At 44.6% G+C, this 19,882-nt stretch overlaps 1 protein-coding gene across 1 annotated transcript; it reads left to right on the top strand.

Moving 5' to 3' along the window:
* Positions 1-1,093: 1,093 nt before the first annotated feature.
* KLF17 (KLF transcription factor 17) lies at positions 1,094-2,597 on the top strand. The gene is made up of 3 exons (XM_065911493.1): positions 1,094-1,961; positions 2,294-2,506; positions 2,581-2,597. Exons 1-3 carry the CDS (start codon positions 1,112-1,114, stop codon positions 2,595-2,597), a joined length of 1,080 nt encoding a protein of 359 aa, XP_065767565.1. The 5' UTR covers positions 1,094-1,111.
* The last annotated feature ends 17,285 nt before the right edge of the window (positions 2,598-19,882 follow it).

Genomic DNA, 19,882 nt, shown 5'->3' with positions numbered 1-19,882 from the left:
GACAACTTTAAAAAAAAATATGATTCATGGATCCTGTCCTGTTTCAAGAAATTCTACCACCCACCAATCTCTTCTCTTTTCCCTTAATACCAGTCAAGGAATATTGCCCTTGACTTCCAAGACAATCCCCCACCCTTTTAAAAAGTGCTCTTAAAAGTCTTCCCCTTTTCTTTACTTCCTCCAATGCTTGATCTCAGACTTAACCACTGCATTCCTACTCAGATGAGAGCCTCTTTTTTTCCCCTAAATTAGTACCTCTAAAATTTTTAAATGTATTTTTGGTTGTGGTGGGTCTTTGTTGTGGTGAGTGGGCTCCTCATTGCAATGACTTCTGCTGGAGCACGGGCTTTAGGAGAGTGGGCTCCGTAGCTGTGGCGCACAGGCTTACTTGCTCTGCAGCACATGGGATCTTCCTGGACCAGGGATCCAACCTGTGTCCCCTGCGTTGGCGGGCGGATTCTCAACCACTGGACCACCAAGGAATTCCTGAGAGCCTCCTCTCTAGGTAGATATTTGTGAATGGTCTCTAAGTTTTGCCAAAGCCAAGACCTATCTGAACCCTCCATTCTTCTTACCTTTATGGTTTTCTGAACCTGTTCTGCTAGCTTGGGATGATCTTTCACCCTCACACTTAAGCATAATCTGGAATTTCAGAGTTCTCTCAAGAGCCTTAGCTGAAAATGCAGATTGTGGAGTATTTTATTTGCTCTTTATACTTTTTATGAAATAAAACTAAAAGCATGCCAAGCAGGTAGAGTGGCATGAGTCACTTCTAGGCTTCCACCATGCTTCTGTCAGCCAGACTGGCATTTTATTTATTTATTTGCCATACTGTGTGGCATGTGGGATCTTAGTTTCCTGAACAGGGATCGAACCCAAGCTCAGTGCAGTGTAAGCAAGGAGTCTTAACTACTGGACTATGGGGGAAGTCCCCCAGACTTGCATTTTAGAAAACCCAGACTGGAGATTGGCCTGAAGGGGGGATAATTCAGACAAGAGATGATGAGGGCTTGGATTAAGGTGGGGTCTGGAAATGGGGACATGTGGAAGTGTGGTTTAAGCTATGGTGAATCTCCCCTGACTTTCTTTCTCCAAGGATGCTGAGAAGTCAATGTCCATCTTGAACATGTCTTCAACTCCTGGAAGCAGTGGAATGCACACCTCTTGGAACCATAGTCCATTAGGCATTCAACACACCCCTCAGTGCACAGAGCTGCAGAGGATCCCATTGGCTTCTGCTGAGGCACCCAGGCAGAATGCCAGTGAAATGGGGCCTCAGTTCAGTATGGCACTGCCTGACCCCCGTGTGAGCTACTGCCCCCAACTGACTCTCACCCCTGCCCAGATGACTTTCACTCAAGGAATGTCTCCTTCGCAGCCAGGAATGATGATTTTCAAGGAACCCCAGATGATGCCCTTTGGAGAGCCCAATATTCCAGGGATGGCCATGACCTTTGGTGGGAATCTAAGGATGCCCCTCAGTGGGCCACCAACCTCACCTCCCAGTGGAATCCCAATGATGTCCCACATCAGAATGCAAGCAATGTCATATCCTGGCCTCCCATCAGTAGCTTCTAACAGAGACCCTTTACCACCTAAAACATTATTAAATCCAACCGTGCCTTCCACTGAGGCCCAAGCAATGCTCCCTTCTATAGCTCAGATTTTGCCTCCTAGACAGCCCCACAACTTTGGGATGCCCCCAGGTGGATCTCCATTATTGCTGGCTTTGGAATCCCAGGGCTCCTTTGTGAACCAACCAGTCTCCCAGGAAGACCCCTTCCTACCTAAGCAGCCCATACCTGCTCAACAAAGAGCAGAGCGGCAGTACTCCGGGACCCAGGAAAAGGCTCCCAGACGGAGATCCCCAGTTTCAAGGCCTTACCGCTGCGACTATGAGAACTGTGAAAAAGCTTACACTAAGCGCTCCCACCTCGTGAGTCACCAACGCAAACACACAGGTAAATGAAGTATCAGACATGTGGGGTGGGTGGAGAAATCTCTGGGTTTTAGATTTGTGGGGGACCCCTGGTTTGTAATGGTTTAGAATTAGCCTGTCATCCTTAAAGCTTGGGATCAAGCTCTGTTGGCCCCACTGATGTGCTTTCCCACAGTCTAATATGCCTGTGCTGAGATGATGGAGACTGCTAGTTATGCCATCTCCTCACTGCTTTCCCACATTTTCCCTTCTGATTCCTCAACATTGACAGTTCTGCTTCATCAAGTCAGACCCCTTTCTTCCCACCTGCTAGCCTGTTCCTCTCAATCCCTTCTCTCCCTTGTCATTCCCCAGGTGAACGACCCTATAAATGCACTTGGGAAGCCTGTACCTGGTCCTTCTTCCGTTCTGATGAACTTGGAAGACATACTCGGATACACACCAAACATCGACCACATAAATGTGACCAGTGCGGCCGACAGTTCATGAGATCTGACCATCTCAGGCAACACCAAAGGACTCATATACGGATGCCAAGATCTCCAGACCCACCGGCTGACAATGGATGTATGACTGGTCCTCCTCTTACTCCTGGTCTTTAGGTCTATCTGCTCATTCCCTCATTTTGCTTCTCCATCCAGATCCTGCGTGCCTCTGACCAGCTAGTCTCTTTGGTGGGTGTAGGCTTTGATGAAGATACTAAGATTATGAGGCAATGGTGAAGCTCATATGAGCTCTGGACCCACTCAGGGCTCCTCAGAAACTGTGTTGGATGTCCTCACATCTCTGGGGCCACCTACTTGTGCCAAGTTCAGCCACATGAGAAGATGGAGCACAGTAAAAAATGGGAGCTTTATTCAAAAGCTCTTTATCTTTTGTCACTCCCAGCTTGAAACCCTTTAGTGACTCTCCTTTGCCTGCAACACAAAATCCGAGTTCCTTATCTTGGTCTTTGACAGTTTCCAGAGCCAGACTATGTTCAAATCCTGAATTTACCACTTACTAGCCATGTGACCTTGGGAATGTTTTTTGCCCATTGTGCCAGGTTTCCTCTTCTGATAAATGAGAAAAACAGTATTATACTGTGTGAACACGTCTTATGTACAATATCAGATGCTCTCTGGCACTCACTAGCCACATGTCCAGTTTGTCTCTTCTCATCATTTCCAGACTTGGATGAAATGCTCCCCACAGGACATGGGATCTGACATCTCAAGTAGCCACTAGCAACCCAGGAGTGTGGAAGAGTTAATGCTCCAGGCGTAGTGTTTGACTATTGGGAGTTGGGAGAAATCCCGGCAGATTAATTCCCTCTTCTTCCCTCCCTTCCCTAACTGGTGCAAGATTTCTCCCAGTAGGGAGACCACTTCTCCCAGTGGGGAGACCTCCCAGGTACCACTGCGCACAGCTCTGTGCCTCTTCCAGGCTTGTCATGAAGCAGACTCAGTGTGCTCTCACCTTGCATTACCTCCCATTCTTCCTTACCTTGTGTCCCTTTTCTCATCCCCAATGCCCTGGGTTTTTGTCACCCAAATAAAACATTGATACTTATTCATGTTCCAGGCTCTGTTTTCTAGGTGACTTGCAGGTGGAGGACATTAGACTGGAACAGAGAAGGATGAACCCCACTGTAAGTTCCCCTTTGCCCCCCACCAAGCCCAGGTACCTGGACTCCTAAATATCAGCTATCACAGGGCCTGTTCTGCCCTGCCCCTTCCTTGGGGTTAAGGGCATAATGACTCCCCTGGCAACTCAACCACAGTTAGTTCAGAACCTCATTTCTGGACCTCAGCTGGCTGTTTTACTGACCAGCAAACTAATAGGAACTGGCCTAAGTTTTCAAATAGCAGAGCTGGGATCCCAATCAGGAGCTGTCCACTTCAGAGGTGGATCTCTTACCTTAGAGGTGGTATCTTCTACAGGTGTCTCCTGGGCCCAGCACTGCCAGGAGATGGCCACAGTGAAATGAGTCAAGTCTGGTTCTTTTTTTTTTTTTCTATTTGTTTCAGGTCTGGTTCTTGTGGCCCAGGGACCATCTTGGTTTAGGGGCTGAGAGGTCCACCTTGGTGCAGTGGCCATGGAGAGGAGGAATACCTGAAGGGGGAAGGTCAAAGACTTTCTGGAGGAGGTGATCCTTGAGCTCAGTAAGCGAGGGTATGTAACATCTAGTAACCCCTTAGTGTCGAAATAAACCCATCAGATAAAAGAAGAGAATTCCAAACAGAAGGAAGCTGGATCTGATAATCTGCTCTGAGGAGAGTCAACCTGCAAGCATCCTTTCATTCAGCACATGTTCTTGAAAGAACCCACAATACAGACAGCACCACGGCTGTGAGGAACAACTCATAGTGAGGGGTACAGAGAAAAAACGAAAGGATGAGTCAGGGAAGAAAGACTTCTCAAAGAGGTGCCTGAATCACCCTGACCTAAAGGGCTTATGGGGGCTAGTTGGGTCTCCCATTTCCTGGATGTCCCCTTTGATCATGCTCTGTGCTGGACAGTAAGGACTCAGAGAATGACAGTGCCTTGCTGGAGGGCAGAAAGATCATGGACGAAAGTTCTGAAAGTGCTCCATGCTGCCAAGGAGAAGAGTCAAACCCCTGGACTCAGCCTTCTTCTGGGCGTCTGGGGGTGTTCTCATGGCCTTGGTTGTGCCTGCCTCTCCCCCTTCCACCCTGACCCTGTCCTGCAGGACAGCTTGATCTGTTTCCTAAGTGACCCCCTCATATCTGGGCCTGGCATCCTGGTGGCTTCCACCCCAATTGTGAGCCAGGGTAATGGATCTGATTTTAAAAAGTGGGGGCAGAAGGCAATCTTTTGTGACCAACTTCTGGCCCCAGGGACAGGAGTCTTAGGTATCTGAAGTCCCTTCCACCTGAGCACTGGGTCCCCTCCATGGATTGAGGCATCCCAGCCTCAATGGGCCAGGGCTGGTCTCTATTGGCAGCCCTGCTGGTAGGGTCAGCAAGCCAGGTTGATTGTTGGGATGCAAGAGAGATCTGTTGGTGACCCATCACTTTCACTGAGGAAGGGGAGCAGGTAGGAACCAGCGTGGGCGAGAGAGCGCCATGTATGCTGCAACCATGGGAAAAACAGGCCTCCACCCCTTGGAGGTCACAACCTCATAGACGAGGGATGTAGGGAATGTACAGCATGCTGTGAGGACAAGTATCTGAAGGTGACTATACAAGGCCAAGGACTTCTCTGGTGGCTCAGACAGTAAAGGTCTACCTACAATGCGGGAGACACGGTTTCAATCCCTGGGTGGGGAAGATCCCTTGGAGAAGGAAATGGCACCCCACTCCAGTGCTCTTGCCTGGAAAATCCCATGGATGGAGGAGCCTGGTAGGCTCCACGGGGTTGCAAAGAGTCGGGCACGACTGAGCGACTTCACTTTCACTTTATACTAGGCCAAAGGAGTTAGGAAGGCATTCCACAGGAAGTGTAGTTTGATCTTAGAGTTAAGGATTAAGGAGGAGTTAGGAAAATAAAGGAGGTGAAAGGATTGGAGAAGAAATAAATCTATCCTTTATATCCAGTGATTACTTTATGGCAGGCATGGCTAAACATCTCCCAATGTTATCTTGGTTTCAACACAAGGCAGGATAACGGATGGATAAGACACTGTAGGCTCTCAAGTAAGTCTAGGTTTGAATCCTGCTTTTGCCATTCCCTAACTGTGTGTGTATGTGTGTGTGTGTGTGTCTCAGTCATGTCCATCTCTTTGCAATCCCATAGACTGTAGCCTGCCAGGCTCCTCTGTCCGTGGAATTCTCCAGGCAAGAATACTGGAGTGTGTTGCAGTCCCCTTCTCTAGAGGATCTTCCCAACCCAGGGATCAAACACGGGTCTCCGGCATTGCAGGCAGATTCTTCACTGTCTGAGTCACCAGGGAAGCCCTTGAGCAAATTAGTTATCTCTGCTTCAAATAGCAGTGAGGCCAGATTAATAGATTCAAGCTCAAGAGAGACAAGAGTTAATCACATTCAAAAATGGTTTGACTTAAAAAAGAGGGAGGGGTTTTGTACTCCAGGTGAGAGTGGAAGGTAGATTGGACCAGGTTATGGAAATAGAGGTGGAAGGTAGATTTATGAGAGAAAATTAACCCTGGTGAAATTAATTGAATTTGGTTGGTAAGGGAGTGGTCAAAGATGACACCCAGGTTTCTGGCTTGCGTTATAAGTAACACAGAAAGAGAACTGGATGACAATCATTTGTTTTTATTGTGATATTTAATATGTGCAAAAAATCTTATATATATATATATATATATATATACAATTTAAAGAATAATTTAAAAAAACACTTATTTGCTTTTATGACACTTGAGAAAAAGAACAAACTAATACATTTGAAGGCTTTTGAGTTCCCCTCTCTGGTTACATCCCTCATCCTATCCTGAATTTTGGTTGATCTTGTCTTTGCTTTTCTTTGTTGTTCTTACTATATATGTATTCTTAAACAATATAATGATTGGTTTTATGTAGTTTTGAATTTTGTGTTTATTCTATTTGGGGTTCATTAAGCTTCTTTAAAGTTTTATTGTCTTAATAAAATTTGGAAAAAATTTGGCAATCGTTTTGTCAATTTTTTGTCGCCCCTCCTCCCCTTCTGACACACAGACACACAGTCTGGCACACAGTCCAACAAAGGTGGACATTTTAGTCATATCTGACTCTGTGACCCTCTGGACTGTAGCCCACCAGGTTCCTCTGTCCATAGGATTCTCCAGGCAAGAATACTGGAGTGGGTTGCCTTGCCTTTCTCCAGGGGATCTTCCCAACCCAAGGATCAAACCAGCGTCTCTAGTGTCTCCTGTATTGACAAGCGGGTTCTTTATCACTAGTGCCACCTGGGAAGCATTGCCCCAAAGATCAGTAATATTCAATTTCTTTTCAGTATTTGAATGGCTGACAGTTTTTTTTTCCCCTAGATGTCAGAAAATTGTGAATTTACACTGTTGATTGTTGGATTGTTTAATTCCTGTAAGTGTGGTGTTAGCTTTTGTTTCTGGTGTGAATTTTATTTGGAATTAGTTGGCTCTCTTTGAGGCTTACTATTTTTCTCCCTTTGTTGTTGTTCAGTCGCTCACTTGTGTCCGACTCTTGACGACCCTGTGGACTGCAGCACACCAGGCTTCCCAGCTTCACTATCTTCTGAAGTTGGCTCAAACTCATGTTCATTGGGTCGGTGATGCCATCCAACCATCTCATCTTCCATCACCCTCTTCTCCTGCTGTCAGTCTTTCCCAGCTTCAGGGTCTTTTCCAGTGAGTCAGTTCTTCACATCAGGTGGCCAAAGTATTGGAGCTTCAGCTTCAGCATCAGTCCTTCCAATGAATATTCAGGACTGATTTCCTTTAGGACTAACTGGTTTGATCTCCTTGCAGTCCAAGCGACTCTCAAGAGTATTTCTCCAGCACCACAGTTCGAAAGCATCAGTTCTTTGTAACACAGCCATCGTTGTTGTAATTTTTCTTCCAAGGAGCAAATGTTTTTCAATTTTGTGGCGCAGTCACCATCTGCAGTGATTTTTGGAGCCCAAGAAAATAAGATCTGCCACTCTAACTTTCAAATAATGAACGACAACTAGATTTCTTTTCATATATTTATGGGCTATTATTCTTTGATGTGAATTATCTGTTCATGATTTTGTCCATTTTTTCCTCTCGGTTTTAGTGTATTTTCCCCCTCATTTTTAGAGTTTGAATTGTCTTTTGATTTTATCTACCATGTATTTATATATACTTATGGCCATGTAAAAGATTTTTATTTTCATGCAATCAATTTTCCTCACCTACTTTTTATCACATCTGGATTTGAGTCATAGTTAGAGTCCTTTGTCTAAATTCTGGTTATAGAGGAATTCACCTATTTTTCCCCTAGTAATTGTATCTTGAATATTTTACTTTTAGATTTTCGATCCATTTGAGATTACTTTTACTTATGGAATCAGCTATAGATCTAATATCAACTTTTGCTAGTAGGTTAAGCAGCTATCCCAGAACAATTTCTTTTCTTTCTTATTTGTTTTGGCCATACTGCACAGCATGTGGGATCTTAGTTCCCCAACCAGGAATTGAACCCGTGCCCTCTGCATTGGAAGTCGAGTCTTAACCACTGGACTGCCAGGGAAGTCCCTCTTTAAAAAAAAAATCTGATTGATTGATTTTTGGCTGCTCTGGGTCTTTGTTGCTTCACAGGCTTTCTCTAGTTCTGTTGAGCAGGGGCTACCTGCTAGTTGCAGTGTGGGCTTCTCACTGCAGTGACTTCTCTTGTTGCAGGGCATAGGCTCTAGAGCACAGGCTCAGAACTCGTGACACACAAGCTTAGTTACCCTACAGCATGTGGAATCTTCCTGGGCCCGGGATTCTTAACCACTGGGTCACCAGAGCACCCTCAGTCCCTCTGCTAACTCCCAGGGTTTTCTCCTCTGACTCCCCCAACACCACAGCCCTCCCACCATGGACACTGTGTATTCTGTGCCTCAGGCCCACACTAGCACCTCCATTCCCTCTCAGGCACCCAGCCTACAGCTCACCTGCACCCTGGAGGGTTCCTTCCTGCTGTCAGTGACTGTGGTCCAACTCTGCTTCCGCAATGACTACAAACCTGCAAACTTGTCTGCCATCCACCTTCTGCAACTGTACCTTCTTCAGTGAGATCTGAACCCCAACCTCAGAGAGAGGGCTTATCTTCCAACTTATCCTTACTCCTAAGCTTGTCCTAAACAAAGTTAGAATTGGACATGGTACAACAGACTGGTTCCAAATAGGAAAAGGAATACGTCAAGGCTGTATATTGTCACCCTGCTTATTTAACTTACATGCAGAGTACATCATGAGAAATGCACAAGCTGGAATCAAGATTGCCAAGAGAAATAGCAATAACCTCAGATATGCAGGTAACACCACCCTTATGGCAGAAAGTGAAGAAGAACTAAAGAGCCTCTTGATGAAAGTAAAAGAGGAGAGTGAAAAAGTTGGCTTAAAGCTCAACATTCAGAAAACTAAGATCATGGCATCTGGTCCCATCACTTCATGGGAAATAGATGGGAAAACAGTGGAAACAGTGACAGACTTTATTTTGGGGGGCTCCAAAATCACTGCAGATGGTGATTGCAGCCATGAAATTAAAAGATGCTTGCTCCTTGGAAGAAAAGTTATGACCAACCTAGACAGAATATTAAAAAGCAGAGACATTACTTTGCCAACAAAGGTTCATCTAGTCAAGACTATGGTTTTTCCAGTAGTCATGTATGGATGTAAGAGTTGGACTATAAAGAAAGCTGAGCACTGAAGAATTGATGGTTTTGAACTGTGGTGTTGGAGAAGACTCTTGAGAGTCCCTTGGACTGCAAGGAGATCAAACCAGTCCATCCTAAAGGAAATCAGTCCTGAATATTCATTGGAAGGACCAATGCTGAAGCTGAAACTCCAATACTTTGGCCACCTGATGCAAAGAACTGACTCATTTGAAAAGACCCTGATGCTGGGAAAGATTGAAAGTGGGAGGAAAAGGGGACGACAGAGGATGAGATGATTGGATGGCATCACCGACTCAATGGACTTGAGTTTGAGTAAACTCTGGGAGTTGGTGATGGACAGGGAGGCCTGGCATGCTACAGTCCATGGGGTCACAAAGAGTCAGACACTGAGTGACTGAACTGAAAGCTTCTCTTCTTTCAGTCTCAGAGTCCCATATACTATTCCTTTATATCTTAGTTTGTCTTTTATTACAGTTTATTCATTCTGTGTATCAAACTTCTCTTGTGTAAATCACTGCTTACTGTCTCCTGATTGGACTCAGAATGATTCAGTCACAGAGCATGTTTTTTGTGGTGTGAAAGGAAAATGTAGTTAGTATCCCATACTGTACAGCATCATTGCCTACTGCATACTACTGTGTTTACTAATGAGTTTATTACATTAGAAATAAATATGGAATTGGTGGTTTTAATGCTTCATATAATATGAAATTCTCAGTAGGTTATTATATGAGTGTTTTAGTGAAATGTGAGGAAAGTAGCTGAGATTTTTAATGGGGTGGGAGTGTGTTACTGTTTTTCATATTTAGGTTAATGTCTAGAATTCACTGTCTAGCAGGTTAAATTTGGATAATGAGGGATGGCTGTATTATCTTTTCTCTTTGTTGTGGTTTCAACTGACGTAAGATCCAAATGCACTCTCATATCTCTGGTCTCCTTCCCACCCCAGTGAGTTGATAATTTTCCTTGGCAGTTGTTATTGAAGATTTTATGGGGAAGTGGGGCCTTTCCTCTTGGCATTCAGAATCTCAGTTCCCTGATCAGGGATCGAATTTATGGCCCCTGCAGTGGAGGCACAGAGTCTTAACCACTGGATAGCCAGGGAAATGCCCCGAAAAGCTATACATTTTTTTAATACATACATTTCTGATAAATCAATATAAGGAAAATCAAGGGAATTTATATATGCAAAATTCAGAGTAGTAGTTAATCCTAGATGATAGAGAGTTGGATCGGAGAAGCACATGAGTAGATACAAAAGTGTCAATAATATTCCAGTTCTTAAATTGGGTAAGGATTCTAACTCCAGTCCTAACCCTATGTGTGATTTTTTTTTCAGGGCTGACCCTAAAACTGTGCCTGGCTGGTCTCCTGGGGGAAGCTGCCTTCCCCACACCAGATATGGTACACAGCAGGACTTTGCAATTTTTGAAGGGAGAAGAAGGACCCAGGTTCCCTTGGAGCAGACAAGCTGATGCATGGTTGTGTTTCTTGCCTGCTCACCTCCATCCAGAGGCCTTCTTACCAGGCCCTGGTGAGGCATTCTTCTTCACTATGACTCAGTACTTTTCTAGTCTTAGCCCTTCCTCCCCAGACTCCCCAACTGCATGAAAAGACAGGAAGTGTTTGTTTGTGGATCTTTGGCAGTGACATCATTCCAGTCGGCCTGCATTATCTGACCCTTGCCTGGTGCTGTTCTGAGAGGGTGTCAACTCAAATAATCAATAAACAGTCTATAATAAGGAATAAAAGAGAGTGTGATTCTAGCCATACTGAGGACTAGCCTGGGAGTGTGGTCTCCACCAAGAAAAAAAGTGCTCTGGAGATGGGTGGGTGGCATTCAGCATAGTTTTATATCTTCTCAGAACAAGAGCATACATCAAACACGACATGAATATATTCCTTCAAGGTCTCAAAAGAAAGAAACTAGCATGCAGTGAGTCAGTGTGGCCTTGGCACCTGAGAAGGGAATCTTCCAGGGAGTACCAGCATTGGTGTCATGGAAAGGGCGGCACTGATCCTTATTCTCAAGACATTCTTTTCACTTCTAGACAATGCATGCTCTTCTTCTAGACTTAAAGCAGACGTACAATGGATGTTTGGCCAAAAGCCAGGCTGCTGTAGCCACAAAAAGTTCAGGCCAAATGTTGCATATGCCAGAATGCTTCCCCCACATTCCAATGGGTGAAAACCTTTTCCATTTTGGAAAATGGAGCATCAGGGAGCCAGCACCTCTTTGTTTCACCTCTTACTTGCAGTGTCACAGGAAGTGAGTAGATATTTGACTTTTACCTGCAGTTTGACTTGCTGTCTTAATTAACCATCTTGGCACCTGGCAACTCAACAGATTGATGCAGCTGGCAGGGTGCTCCACTGAGCCCTAAGCCTTTCTGGAAGAATAAGAAGCCTGAGGGTTCCTTGGGCATTTCCACAGCTCTGCAAGTGGCCTTGGGAGCATTAGTGAATGAGGTGTAGCAACTTTTAGCTCTGAGAGGAACTTTTGTCTTGAACTCCCTGGCTGAGTTTCCCTGTGGGTCAAATTAGCAATCTGACAGAAGGGCTCTGGGAAAGCTAGGGAAGCAACTCCCTGGCCACTGCTCATGGTTCTGCAGCAGTGGGACCAACAACTGTGCAGTGTAGTCCTCTGCAAGTGTAGTCCACTGTGCAGTAACTGATGTTGAATCCGAGCAGGTCTCTGGCGCTAAGATAAGCCTTGCAACCCAGTGTGTTATTGATTCTCATGTAGTAGTATGTGCGGGCGTGTGCTCAGTCATGTCCGACTCTTTTGCCACCGCATGAATCACCAGACTCCTCGGTCCATGGAATTTTCCAGGCAAGAATACTGGAGTGGATTGCCAAAAAACAAAAATTGAGATTCATGCTTTCTGTCAAAGAGTATAGACTCCTCCAGGGTCGCTTTCTTCAGTAGCTCAAAGAGACCTAGAGACTTGGTTAGTCTGCCATCACCATGGCAAACATCATCTTGTTAAACTTTGTGCTGGAGGGATTTCCCTGACTGTCTGGTGGTTAGTGTTCCTCGCTTCCACCATAGAGAGTACAGGTTTGATCCCTGGTTGGGGAATTAAAACCCTTCATGCCTCGCAGCCCAAACAAATTAATAAACTGTGTGATGGAGAGTCTGTTTTGGGGTGCATTACTGCAGACACCTCTTTCAAAGTGCCCTGACAGTGTCTACTTTGGCTGAGAAGGATGAGGAAGATGAAGAAGAGAGGGCACAACCATCTGAGACCTCCTTCTTCTACTAGTTGCTATTTGGTTCTCTCAGGTTTTATCCACCCATGACAAATTCCTCCTTTGGACTACACTTGCAGAGGCTAGAGCCTCCCTGCCACCATCCTTGTGGTCCTAAGGGAACCAACAATAAGGGATTGAGGACAATAAGTGGTAAGACTTAGCCAGATTCAGATTTCCAGGTTTGTAGATGCTGTTTGAGTTGGCTCTGGGCAGTTGGTCCAAGACACAGTTCAAGTCTTAACTGACCGATTCCTAGATGTGGGAAAAGTGGCCTCTGGCAAAATAGCTAAGATTGATGGAGAGATCAGGTGTTAGAGTAATGACCTGGCGCCCTCTCCTGGGCAACCTGGGCTAAGGCCTCCCCAGAAAGTTCTCTTGAACTTGATTCTTGGCTGGCAGTCTCAAAGGAGACTGATCTAGGCCAAGGAAATCCAGACCAAGTGTTGGCCATGGGTCACCTGATGCGGGGGCTCCTGTGGAGCTGGGAGGTGAAGAGTGCTGCCACTCTTACCGGGACCTCCTGATGTTAAAAAAAAAAAAGTTAACAAGATTATGGGCCATGCTAATGTCCCTCTGTCGTCACAAGGGATTGGAAGCCCTAGGCCAAGGTCAAGGTCAAGGTTCAACAGGGATGTGGGGGAGAATTGCACTTCTTGACCTTTTTTTGAAAATTGGAAGTTGACTTACAATGTGTTCATTTCTGGTGTACAGCAACATGATTCAGATATCTATATGTATATCTATCTGTATGTATTCCTTTTCAGATTATTTTCCATTGTAGGTTATTAGAAGGTATTGAATATACTTCCCTGTGCTATACAGTAAGTCCTTGCTGTTTACCTACTTTATTTTTTTTTTAAATATTTCTTTGGCTTCACGGGATCTCAGTAGTAGCACATGGAATCTTCATTTCGTCATGTAGGATCTTTTGCTGCTTCATATAGACTCTCTAGTTGTGGCATGTGAGTTTAGTTGCTTCGTGGACTGTGGGATCTTCCCAGACCATGGATTGAACTGGTGTTCCAGCACTGCAAGGCAAATTCTTAACCACTGGACCACATTAAGAAAACATTCTTTCCCTGGCGGCCAGCACTTGACACCAGCACCACCACCCCTGTGTCCTGATAGCAATTGGAGGAGGCAGAGGGGAAAAAGAAAATGCTTTGCCTGAGAGAAACAGTTGAGACAGGAGGTTTCATTTTTTAATAGATTAAATTCATACAAATGAGTTTCATTTAATCTGAGACCACTTGACACTGAAGTGACCAAATGTCCCCCTCCTCTTAACTCCATAGAAATGGACTTTCAAAAAAACATGAGCTCAGATATAAAATGCTACATTCTTTACACATTTGAACTATGAATACAATTCTCTACATATAAATATTTTTACATGTACAGATAGAAATAAATACACAGATAGTGATCTACAAGGATTCATAGCACACTGATGAAAACATTCGCTATGCACAGGAAATTGAATGCAGCATGCTTCTGCTTCTACTGAAATGCATACACATATTCTTTTTCAGAAAAAAATAAATGAAAACTTTAAAAATTTACAACTAATATTAAGCATCTACTATATGCTGGCATGGTGCAAGTTGCCAAGCAAAGTCTTAGCAGGGAGAATCTTTCAGTTTAAGTCATTTCCTCAAAGGCTGCTGGGTTTGTCATCATGGGAGAAATTCATCTGTGGACTCTCTGATGCTGCTTTAAGTGATCAGATCGAGCAAAGTCTTTGTCGCATATAGAACACAGGTAGGGCCGCTCCCTGGTGTGCCTTTTCTTGTGTCTGTTGAGCTCATCTGAACGGGAGAATGCCCATGTGCATCCATTCATGTTACATTTATAGGGCTTCTCTCCTGGAACCGAGAAAGAAAGGGAGACTTGTCATGATTCAAGGTAGCATGAGACAGGGAAGTTGGAAAAGAATGGAGAAGAAAACTGTTGGGCATGTTGGAGTGGGACAGAGAGAGACAGAAGACAGGACTGGAAGGTATGTACAGGAAAGGAAGAGGAGGAGGGCAGGATAGGCCAGAGGGCTGAAGGAGGAAGAGGAAAAGAAAAAGAAAAGTAGGAAGGGAAGCAGAAAGGCAGTGGTGGGTAGAGAAGGTTGAGTGGGGGTTATCTATTGGGACTATGGGAGTCCATAAAGAGACAGCCCCAGAAGAGTTAGGGGTCAGGACCATCCTAAGAGGTCAAACAAAGCCCTCCACTTCTTCCATCATCCCAGGCAGTCAACACCATGAAATGCTGCAGCCAGGTTGCCTCTGGAGCAGGACTAGAGTCTGTTCTAGGGACTGCTTTTTATACCTTTTCAGATCGGCCAAGCTTTTCTAGAGTCTTCTGGGTCCCAGACTTAGAGGGAGGTGGCAATGATCTCAAATGATCCCAATGTTTTGTAAAGGCAGAGGCCCTTAGTTATTTTCCTGACACCCCCAACCTGCAGTCTTTACTCACCTGTGTGCACACGCTCATGGATTCGCAGATGGGAAGATTTGGCATACGCTTTCCCACAGTTCTTATAGGTGCAAATGTAGGGCCTCAAAATGTCAGGCCTCTTCTGTAATGGACACCTCTGAATCTCGGGATTCCACTTCTGCATTTCTACAGGTTGTCCTTGGATTAAATGAGAACTGGAAACACATAGAATTCTAGGATATGACAATGATGACGAGGATTGTGGCATTATATGTACTCCATGGAGAGTGTCAACATTGACTGTCTTCATCTGATCCCCATAGAGAGTCTGGTCCCCACTGAAGGTCATCTTTTCTACCCTGAGTGTCTGGTATTCATCCATGGTCTTCATCTGATTCCCATAGACGGTCTTGTCTGCAGCGAAGGTCATCTGGGTTCCACTGAGACTCTGGCATACAGTGGGGCTCTTCATCTGACCCCCATAGAGGGTCTGATCCCCACTGATGGTCATCTGGCCTCCACACAGGCTCTGGTCATCATTGAGGGTCTTCACCTCGCTACCCTCATTGGGGATTGTCTTCTTGTTGGCATTAACAGCTGTTACTTGACAATCAGTGATAAATGTCATTGGGCTGTCAGTGACATCCATCAACAGGGATGCTCCTGTTGGGTTTCTCTCATCAAAGGAGGTCACCTTGGGGTCAAAAAGAAAGTCACTTTAGGTTTTCAAGGGGGCAAATTAAGGCTTTAACATAGGTTGTGATTAGTTCTGGACAAAAACTGTCCAGATGTGAGAACATGCATAAATCTTCATTGTGGGCCTCAAAAGATTCATTACCTGGGTCTGCATGGACTCCATTTGGCTGACTTCATCATGGGCAGTCAGAGGTACACAGAACTCTGACTCTGGTGCAACTGGGGTTTTTGCCTCACGTATCTCATTGATCTCCTGAAGAAACTCCTCAATGTCCTCAAGTGTCACAAAGAAAGAAGTCATGGAAGCCTCTTTGCTGGTACCTGGTAACTGAACTAGATCTTCAGCCATGGGTTTCTGCAAAAAAGTTAAAGTTCAGATACCCTATCCAGTTCAAATTCTGATTCCATACACCCACTATCACTGCTTAGCTGAAAGCCTACAATTGCCTCTTAATTGGCCTCTGTGAATCTGGAGTTGATGCCACCCTTTGGGCCCCCCCACACACATAGAGTAATATTTCTGAAATGAAAACACTTCCTTTGCACCTCCTATCTATTGGTGGAGGTGGGAATCTAGATGAATGCAAACACCCCACCATCCCCTGCAGAGATCCTGCTGTACAGACTTCTTAAAAATTGATGTACCCTTGATGTACCATATTATATGTCACAGGTGTACACTATAGTGATTCACAGTAGTTAAAGGTGAAGCTCAAATTTTAGTTTATATAAAATATCAGCTATATTCCTTGTTTTGTACAATACATCCTTGTAGCTTATTGTATACATAATAGTTTGTATCTCTTAATCCACTATCTCTATATTGTTCCAGTTTCCATCCAGACACTTTTCCAAAGCTGCCCCATCTCCCAGATATCCTACTAATCTAACATTTGGTTAGATTAATGAACTTCCAACCACATTATCTCATTTTATTGACATTATTACCCAAGAAAGAGGAGCCATGATAAAACCCTATTAAAGAAGAACTCACAGAAGTTCGAAGAGGTGAAATGACTTAATTTGAATTAGACCTATCTTGCTCTGGGTGCTCACAGACCTGAACCACTGTGGAAAATACCCCCTGAATATTCCTGGGATTCCCCCTGGCACTGCAAGTTCTTGAGAACTATCCTGGAAAGCATCAGCTTCCAGAAACCAATCCAGGAAGAAGCTACTCCACAGGCAGAGGCTTAATGTGCACATGCCCAAACTCCATGCTTCTCTTCTCAGTAGCCATCCTTAGTAGCTCCTAGATTCCTATACATCTGGTAGAAAGTTTGCAATTGACTGCCAAAAGCCATGATGTCAGTAGCCTCATGTTTTTCACCCTGTGTGCCTCTGTAGCTCTTGTCATACTCTAGTCAGACAAGTCTGCTCAGTTTTGCCATATCCCTGCCTGTCTCGAGTTCAGCCTACCTCTCTCAGCAAACTGTCTCGGTGACTATAACCTGTCTTATCAAATATGATCTCCATTCCCATCCTGCCACCAAACCCTGGACACTCTGCCTTATCCTGACTCTCAGAACACAGAGACAGACATCATAATTCTTTCCAAGTTATATTCAAAACTTATGACTATACAGCCATTGAATACAGTAGGCTGAGGACACTCTGAAGTCTTCTACACAAAACCCATAGAAGTAATAGATGGCATTACATTTGTTATCTACAATCATACTCCGAAAGAAGTGGAATTTTCCAAGCCACAGTGTAGCAGAGGCCACTGTCATTTGGAGGTGTGGAAATGGGTACTTTCATGAGGCCAATGTCATTGTGGAGACACTCCACCAGAAGGACCACCAAAACCCACAGATTCTCTGAGATGAAGGCCTCATTGAAAGTCAACTTCTAATGATGTCTTACTCTGGCACTTCCTTTCTTCCCGTTTTTACTCTTGAAATAGTGTCATGCCTTTCTGCTCCCCTTCCCCCATCACTGAACTGAAAGTTTCTCAAGGCTGGAGGACTCTACTTTTTTCTTAGAAGGGTCTGACAGATCCAGCTGGATGTACATCAGAGTAAAGGGACCAAATGAAGGACTTCTGATTTCCCCTCCCAGCTCTAGGTCCTCATCCAGCCTCTAAAGTCTCAGGATGTATTTGGTATGTCAACGACATCTGTTATGTGGCATGTTACTTGGATTTACTCTTATCAAAGCAGTTCCCCAAGGGGTCAAAAAAGGGTCTCACTTAGGTTTCCAGGGAGCAAATCAAGAGTTTTAACATGGGTTGATCTTAGTTCTGGTTAAGAACTGTCCCAGGGATGTTAAAACATGCATAAATCATCAAAGGATTCATTACCTGGTTCTGCATGGACTCCTTTTGTCCATCTTCTTCATGGGCAGTTGGAGGTGCACAAAGCTCTGGCTCTGGGGCAGCTGGGGTCCGTCCCTTATGTGTCTCATTGGCTTCCTGTAGAAATGCCTTAATTTCCTCAACTGTCTGAAGATAGGAGTACCTCGACACCTCTTTGCTGTTGCCTGATACCTGAACTAGATCTTCAACAGTAGGATCCTGCAAAAAAGAAGTTCATGGGTCGTACCCAGATCTAATCCCTGTTCCACACTCCCTTCTTCTCCATCCCTGCTGATACAATCCTAGCCAAGCCCACCAACATATGTTGCCCAAAGTCTGTAATTGCATCTTAATTGGCCTCTATGAATTTGGAGTTGACTCGAGCTCATATGTCCTCCACACACAGTAATATTTCTAAAATGAGAACTGTTCCTATGCTACACTTATTTGTTGGTGGAGGGGGCTCTGGATGAATGCGTGAGTGGTCCACCAACCCCTGCAGAGACTTTGCCCCACAGACTCTTTTTTAAATTGATGTATACTTGGTGGGTGATATTATATGTTACAGGGGAACAATATAGTGATTCACAGTAGTTAAAAGTTATACCTAGTTTCAGTAATCATAAAATATTGGCTGTTTTATACACTATATCCTTTTAGCTTATTAAACACATAAGAGTTTGTAACACTTAATTCCCTCTCTCTGTATTTCTTCCCCTCCAATCCCCAGAGAGACTTTCCCAAAGATGCCCCATCTCCCAGACATCCTACTGGAGATTTGGTTAAATGAATGGAAGTCCAAACACATTATCTCATTTGATTCACACAATGATCCCAAAAACAGAAGCCGTGCTTAAACCCTATTAAAGAAGAATTCAGGACTTGCCTGGCGGTCCACTGGTTAAAACTCCACCTGCCAGTGCAGGGGACTCACTTCTTCCCTCATTTCCTTTCTTAAAATAGTGTTTTGCCTGTCTACTCCCCTTCCTGTACCACTGGATTGAAAGCTCCTCAAGACTAGAGAACTCTACTTCTTCCTTAGAAGAGTCTGACAGAACTAGTTGGGTGGACTTCAGAAAAAAGGGGTTCAATGAAGAACTTCTGATATCCCCTCCCAGTTCTAGGTCCCCATCCAGCCTCTAAAGTCTCATAATGTGTTTGAAGTGTCAATGACATCTGTCATCTAGGGTGTTACTTGGGTTTACTCTTATCAAAAGAGTTCACTTTGGGGTTTAAAAAATAAAGGCTTCATTTACGTTTTCAGGGGGCAAATCAAGGGCTTTAGCATGGGTTGATGTTAGTTCTGCAGAAAAAGTGTCCCAGGGATGTTCAAACATGCATAAATCATCATTGTGGGTCAAAAGATTCATCACCTGGTTCTGCATGGATTCCTTTTGGCTGTCCTCTTCATGGGCAGTCAGAGGTACATAGAGTTTTGGCTCAGGTGCAGCTGGGCTTCTTGTCCCATATGTCTCATCGAGTTTCTGTAAAAATTCCTCAAGTTCTTCTATTGCTTCAAGGTAAGAGTCTCTTGAAGCCTCTTCGCTATTGCCTGACCAATGAACTTGGTCTTCAGTTGTGAAATCCTGCAAAAAAAAAAAAGTTGGAAGTTCATGTTCTCTACGTAGCTGAAATCCCAATTCCACACACCATGTGTCTCCATCTCTGATGACCTAATTCTAGCCTAGCCCACCATCATTGCTTCCCTCAGTTCAATTCAGTTCAGTCTCTCAGTAATCCCATGAGCTCTTTGCAACCTCATGAACTGCAGCATACCAGGCCTCCCTGTTCATCACCAACTCCCGGAGCCTACCCAAACTCATGTCCATTGAGTTGGTGATGCCATCCAATCATCTCATCCTCTGTCCTCCCCTTCTCCTCCTGCCCTCAATCTTTCCCAGCATCAGGGTCTTTTCAAATGAGTCAGCTCTTTGAATCAGGTGGCCAGAGTAAAAGCCTGAAATTGCCTCTTAATTGTCCTCTGTGAATCAGAGGTTGACTTAATC

This window comes from Muntiacus reevesi, chromosome 1 (genome assembly GCF_963930625.1).
Source record: "Muntiacus reevesi chromosome 1, mMunRee1.1, whole genome shotgun sequence".
NCBI classification, from domain to species: domain Eukaryota; kingdom Metazoa; phylum Chordata; class Mammalia; order Artiodactyla; family Cervidae; genus Muntiacus; species Muntiacus reevesi.
This window is presented reverse-complemented; position numbering and strand designations above follow the sequence as displayed.